The sequence below is a fragment of the Clinocottus analis genome, unplaced genomic scaffold, assembly GCF_023055335.1.
Source record: "Clinocottus analis isolate CAN_PGR_092001 unplaced genomic scaffold, fCliAna1.0.p SCAF_7, whole genome shotgun sequence".
Classification (NCBI taxonomy): Eukaryota; Metazoa; Chordata; class Actinopteri; order Perciformes; family Cottidae; genus Clinocottus; species Clinocottus analis.
The window spans coordinates 225,381-232,500 of record NW_027176229.1 but is presented as its reverse complement, the minus strand read 5'-3'; the positions used below and the strand labels follow the sequence as shown (position 1 = coordinate 232,500).

At 45.0% G+C, this 7,120-nt stretch overlaps 1 protein-coding gene across 1 annotated transcript in view; it reads right to left on the bottom strand.

Annotated features, from left to right (window-relative positions):
• The window catches only part of dmrt2a (doublesex and mab-3 related transcription factor 2a), a 3,630-nt gene extending 603 nt beyond the window's left edge, over positions 1-3,027 (bottom strand). Inside the window, exons 1-3 of the mRNA XM_068566578.1 lie at positions 2,683-3,027; positions 787-889; positions 1-506 (exon numbers count right to left, since the gene is read on the bottom strand). The exon at positions 1-506 is cut by the window's left edge and continues 603 nt beyond it. Coding sequence (XP_068422679.1) covers positions 1-506; positions 787-889; positions 2,683-3,027 — 954 coding nt within the window. The remainder of the gene's footprint in view (positions 507-786; positions 890-2,682) is intronic.
• Positions 3,028-7,120: the final 4,093 nt, after the last annotated feature.

Below are 7,120 nucleotides of genomic sequence, written 5' to 3'. Positions count from 1 at the left end.
GTAGAGCAGGGCGTCGCCCAGGTTGGCGGCACCGCGGGGCCACATCACGAAGCCGCCGCCGCCGCCGCCGCCTCCTCCTCCTGCTGCTCCTCCTCCGCCGCGTGACGGCTGCAGCGGGAAGTGGCGGAAGGTGGTGGCCACGCTGACGTTGGAGGAGATGAGCTCGACGTTGGCCGAGCCGGCCGGGTACGGCATGGACAGATCCAGGCAGTTGGGGCCGAGGAAGCCGCACAGCTCTTTGTGCTGCGGCTCGGCCGGAGCCGCCGGCGAGTAGGACGACTTGTAGTTGTACTCGGCGGCGGCGTGGTGAGCCACGCCGTTGGGGAAGATGAGCGAGGTCGTCTGGCTGTTCTCCAGCAGCTCTCGCTCCTTGTACTCCCGCTCCAGCATGATGCTCTCCAGCTCCTTGTCGGCGAAGGCCCTCCTCTTCCTCATGCGGTCGCTCAGCGGCGGCGGGAGGGACGCGTTGGCCGCCAGGAACGGGTCGGACTGCACCGGGCGGTACCCTGTCATTAAAAAAAGCCCCCGTTTTAATTTGAGGTCTACGACAGACGTGGAGCAGAAACACTCACACTGCAGCGAGCGAAACACAGAGGAAGGTTCACTCTGGTGTCAAAAACATAAATCACGCTCTATGATGGAATCCTGTTTGTACGCTGCGACCATGCAGGACACGATTATCAGTGAGCTTATTGCTTATCACATTTTCCGTCACATTAAACGTGAAGGAAAAGATCAGAAAGAAGTCAAACATGCTTCTCTCCGTCAGCTCTGCGGCCTCGTTACCTTCCAGGATGCTTTTGGCGAGCATGGTGGACGGTCGGATGTGCCGCTGATAGATCGTCCTCCTCTCCGCCGCGAAGGTTTTCCCAGATATTCCTTTCTTGTCCTGATGAAGAGAAAACAAAGAAATGCTTTCAAAACTGCCATTGGGATGTTTTTAGAGATTCTTTGACTTGTCACGGCTCAAGTCCATAATAATAATAATAATAATAATAATAATAATAATCATTAAAAGTCGGTCGTAGGCGTCTTTAAAGATGGACGCAGAATCTTTTGAACACGATGAAAAGTTTAACACAGACGTTGGGGCGTTTCGAAAGATAAATAATAAAGACTTCTTTTTAAATCACTAAACTGCAATATGTTCACAAGTCTGTGTAAAAAAGTTACACATTAAGTTTCCTCACACACACACAAACCCACACAGAGAAAAACACGTCCACATGGTTTCATCGTTAAAAGACCAGCTGACGTGGTTCATTATTGTGACCTCAGACGTTCTCAAATATTTGAATGTCACCACAGTCAAAACACACAACACGCAACACACACAACACACGCGAAATTTAAAGGAGGAGATCACGATGCCGATTTGTGTTTGTTTACAACAAATGAGACATTCTCTAATTGAGCCGTGTAAATAAAGCTTTTTACTTTTTTATAGAATGTTGATTGTTTGTTGAGGAAAACATTCAAAACTCTTCATGGACGCCACCGACTCGTTCATGCCCAGTCAACAACAAAGAGACATCGTAGCGCACAATAAATAACCTTTAAATCCTCCAGTGTGAGCCTGCACACACCCAGACTTAACTCAACATGAACCTGCTTTCGGTGGGAAAACACAACTGTACGTTATGAGTGGCTCACTTCAAACTTGACTTTGAATAGTCGTGTTATTTTAGGACACACGCAGGATGGATTGTTTTCCTGACCAGACCGGTTTAAGGAACCAGAATTGTGTTTCAGAAAAACGTGCGGCCTCTTCGGGCCTGTTATGGTGGAGATGATGTCCCACGACCGCTCAAATAAATAAAAGAAGGAGCAATCAAAGAGCAGTTTGAACACTAACTGCTCAATTATGAAGCCAACAGCATCAAACTCACATTTAGCCACATTGTCACAACAGTTCAAAGGTCATTGCAGAATTAAAACATAAATAACTTGTAATTTACAACTAATGCTATAAATACATATAATTTAAATCCGGTGATTTAAGGATGATGTGTGTTTGACTTCTAACTGATTTACTGGTTTTAAAACACATATTGTTTCATGTTTAATGTGGTTGTTCCCCTGTAGCAGTGACTGGGCCGTTGGGATTCACAAAGTAAATAAAGCAGTGGTGAAGAAACAGAAAGAAGCTCCTGGCTTATGAGGAGCAAGATCAACACGTCCTGGAGATCCCTACATCAGAGAAATAAAAGCCGGCACAGCCAGAGAAGTCTGCAGGAATAAACGTGTTAAAAAGAGCTAACGCACATCTGAGTCCCCGGATGTGATGTTTGTTTTATTGTCAATGTTCAGAATAACCAGTCGGCTCCAGAAATAAAGAAAAATACACATTAACGGAGTCTAATTTGTTCACTGGCTGTTGCTGAATAAAAGCACTTGAATGCATCATTCCGACGCACACAGACACACACACACACACACACACACACACACACACACACACACACACACACACACACACAGACAACATTGCATCACATTCAGCTGACGCTTTTATCCAACGCGACCGCCGTTTCGTGGTCCACAGTAGACGCAGCACCGGGGAGCCACGCGCCTTGCTAAAGGGCACATCCTCAGACTGAGGGACGGACATGCTAACCACGGAGCTAACCACTTAGCCACGCATTCGCCGCCGTGCACACGCGCACACTCCGGGCCTTTTACCTCCGTGGCTTGCTGCCTCCTCAGGGCCACCTGCGCCGCCATCACGCGCTGCCGCTCCACCACCAGCAGGCAGTTGGCGCACTGGCAGTCCCTCCAGCGGCAGAAGCGCTTGTGGCCCTTCAGGCAGGACACCACGCCGTGGTTCCGGCAGCGCGCGCACTTCGGCGTCCGGCTCAGCTTCCTCTGGTCGCCGCCGCCGCCGCCGCCGCTTGGGGCCGCCGGCTTGCCGTCGGCCTTGCCGCGGTCTCCGTCGTCCTCGTAGGCGGCGGCGGCGGCCTGGTCGTCGCTCTCCGCCTCCAGGCTCTCCACGTCGATCTCAAACTCGCACCCGACGCTTTCTGACATGTCTGCGCGAGTCCTCCTCCGGCTGCCCGAACACCCGGTTTACGTCTGAAGGAACGCATATTATTAAGTATTATTAGGAGTCAATAGAGTCTTAATGAAATAGCACATTAACTCAATCCCGTGTGAAAAATACACTGTGTACACTGTAATATTAAATATACTCTGCCATGAAGACCAAACAAGTTTTTTTCTTCCAATGATGGTTTAAATTATTTTTTTCTTAACTTATCTTAATAACTTATTTATACACAAGGCTACAATGAACGATAGACAAATATAGTGGTATATAGTTTGAATTTATAATTTTGCAAAAACATGGTTTAAGTGAAAAATAGAAAGACAAAAATATTTTTTTTTAAAATTCAAAAGTAATATTCCCTCCTATTATTATTATTATTATTATTATTATTATTAATAATAATAATAATAATAATAGAAATGTAAACGATAACAAGGACGAAAATCAACATGATTGTTTTGAACTTGTTTGTCATTTTGTAGACCCCAAGTCACGAACAAAAATGAGTTCACTCAAACAAATATAGTTTCTGAAAATATATTATTGGAACCTCAAAATGAACAACACATGCATTATTATTATGGATCATTATTATGATTGGTGACATGACTTAAGTCGGCGTGTCTTGTATTTATTTGGCTTCATAACTCTCTGCTCTCATGCACTCTGTGAATCAGCATTAAAACAGGAGCGAAGGAGTTGAGTTTACCTCCAGAGGGATCCAGCGGTCCTCTCCTCGTCGCTCTGGGTTATTTTCTGCAGCGTCGCGCTGTGATGAGTCTCCGCCGCAATGAAGTGATAATTGAGCGGGTTGAGCGCGCGCCGCTCTCCAAACTGATCCAACTTTTCCTCTGAGGAAGAAACAGTGAGGACGCTCCTTAGAGCCGCGTCGGTCCGCGCGTCCTGGCCTCTGATTGGCTGCCGGCGACACGCGCGCCGACCAATGGGATTGCGAGCAGTTATTCTAGCGCTGGGTCTTTTTTGTGTGTCCGCGCATGCTCAATGGTATCTGTGTCTTTTCATGATGAATCTGATGGTCTTGTTTTTTTATTATTATGAATGACGAGTTTTTTTTTCAACTTTATTATTTGGGTTTAATTAGCATTTGTCAAAGAAAAACCAGACTATGAAATGATGAGTAATATAGCAGGACCACCACTAAAATAACAGTTTTCCATATAGCCGTTAGGCCTATTTTACAATCCAACATATTTATTTGTATGAATTGTAAAGTCAAACTAGAAATAATAACATAACTACAAAATGTGTTATAAAATGAATAAAAAATAACAAGGTCATGTGGACAGAATAAGATCCCAGTGGTGAGCATTGTGTCGCCTGCATGAAGAGGTTGATGTGTACTGATCACAGATTAAAGCAAACTGCCACAGAGCAGACAGACAGCTGATGAAGGTGAGAGGTGACGAAGGTGAGACAGCTCATGAAGGTGAGACAGCTGATGAAGGTGAGAGGTGATGAAGGTGAGACAGCTGATGAAGGTGAGATGTGATGATGGTGAGAGGTGATGAAGGTGAGAGGTGATCGAGGTGAGAGGTGATGAAGGTGAGGCAGGTGATGAAGGTGTCCTGCAGGTTGTTACAGTGTGTCCTGCCAGGTGATTACAATGTTTTCACAACAAGCACACCTGACAAAAGAAAAGCACTCATGTCATCACAGACACACAACAAGTCGAACCCGCCCAGCGGACAACAACTAAGAAATACATTTTAAAAACGCCACTTTCACTCTTATTTCAGACCCTAAACTCATGAAATCATAGGTCAATGTTTAATCCTTTCTATCCCATAATGCTTAAACTTTCTTAAATCAATCTAAAGAAATAATAAAATAATAATAATAAAAACACAAGAAAACTTTTGTTTTTGCTATGACGCCTGCACATGGGATCATTTCTCCTCTTCTGGAATTGATTCAAGTTGTAGTTTATCAAATAAAAACACAACCAGCCTCATCAGCTCCACGTGGTGGGAGGAGTTCACATACGTGACGTTGTGTCATCGCCGTGTGAGCGCTGACCTCTGAGCCTCTGTTCAGCTCTTTGTCTGACTCTGAAGAAGAAAACACAGTCGAGCAGCATTTATTAACTGACTTCATGGGGACTGAAGCCGAGACAATAGACACACACACACACACACACACACACACACACACACACACACACACACACACACACACAGAGAGAGAGAGAGTTGCAAATGATGTTGACTTTAGGCCTTTTGTCTGCTCAGCTTCTTGTGATGTGAAAGCAACGTTAAAAGGAAGAGGAAGAGGAAGAGGAGGAGGAGGAGGAGGAGGATGAAGAGGAGGAGGATGAAGAGGAGGGGTGGTGTACCTGTCGCTCCTGCTCGGCTCCAAATAAAGATGCAAGCTTTAAAATAATCATGTTTAATAAGCAGGCTAGTGCTGCAGGTCAATATTGTCTCTAACACATTGTTACACATCTTTATTTTCTATTAAAATACACTCTGATGATACACTTGTTTTAACATACTCTTATTTATTTATTTATTTATTTAATTTGTTTATTTGTTTATATTGTACATTTGAATATTTCTCTGTGTCTCATGTTATGTGTTTCGTTTTAATACTCCTTGTCTGTGTGTGTTAAAATGACGCACACACACAATGACGTGTCGGACTTTGATACTCTTCATGTCAAATCTCATACGTGACATTTCTTTTGCAGAACAATATATTTCAAACCCTATTAATGACGTAACGTGTGATGACACGTTGTGTTTTCATTGCAGCATAAACCTGTGTCTTCTTCATGGCTATAAAATGCAATGCGAGTGCAACATTGTAATGTATTATTATTATTATTATTATTATTATTATTATTATTATTATTATTATTATTATTATTATTATTATTATTGGCTTCATATGAAGCAGAGAACCCCGTTGTGGGTCTCGTCTCGGGGTGATTCCTTCTCCAGATGAGGCCGAGCCTCCTAACGGCTCCTCCATGTGTTGGAGGTGAAGACGTCAGCCTGCAGGTGCGGCTTTATTCGCCACTTCGTCTTAATTTACTGCGGAGGTTACGAGCGGCCACCCCGGAATGCGTTTGAAGCCGGAGGGGGGGGGGGGGGGGGGGTCGGGGGAAAAGCGGGGGGAGGGGGGGGCAAGGGAGGGAGGGGGGGGCGGCCGGAGGATCCACACGGAGCTGCAGGGCCCTCCAGGTGAAAAGTGTTGTCTGTGTCCGCAGTGTGTGTGTGTGTGTGTGTGTGTGTGTGTGTGTGTGTGTGTGTGTGTGTGTGTGTGTGTGTGTGTGTGTCGGGGGGCATCAGGTCCTCATGTCCTTGAAAGGGTTTTCAGGAATCGTTTAGGACTCTTCCAGGGATCAGGTGCGTAGGGGTCTTCGTAGGAGGCTTAAGGAGTATTTAAGGTGTTTTTAAGGGTGTTCGGGATCCTTTCAAGGTTGCTCCCTTCAAAGACCCCTCAACATCCTGGAACTCTTCATAGATCCCTGCACACACTTTGACATCCCATAGATGGAGGGCTTACACCAGTGGTTCTCAAACTGTGGGGCGTGACCCTCTAGTGGGGCGCGGAGGTATTACAGGTGGGGCGCGAGGGGAGATGCTGATTCTTTTTTTTTCTTTTAAATTTTTTTAAGAATCCTTTATTAATCCCACAGTGGTGGAATGATTCTCTGCATGTCACCATCCTGAGTACTGAAGGAGCTTTGTGCTGCTGTGAAGCTCTGGGGCTTCAGTGCCTTGCTCAAGGATGCTTCAACATGAAACTATGGAGAGAAAACAGGAATCCAACCGGCTTCCTTGGTGATTTTTTTTTGCCAAATATGAGTTATTTTTTGCACATATACAACTTTATATTAGCATTGTTTTAACAAAGTGATTTCACATGTTATTAGTTTTTGTCAGATGGAGCAATCTGGTTTACTTGAAAGGGATTTTAATCTTCTTTAATCTATTCATTTAAAAAGCACGCATGGAGGAGTTTCAGAAAGTTGGACCGTTTTGGTCCCGTGTTGTTGGGGCCCGAACACTTTGCTGCCTTTGAGAAGTTTGAGAACCACTGGCTTACACC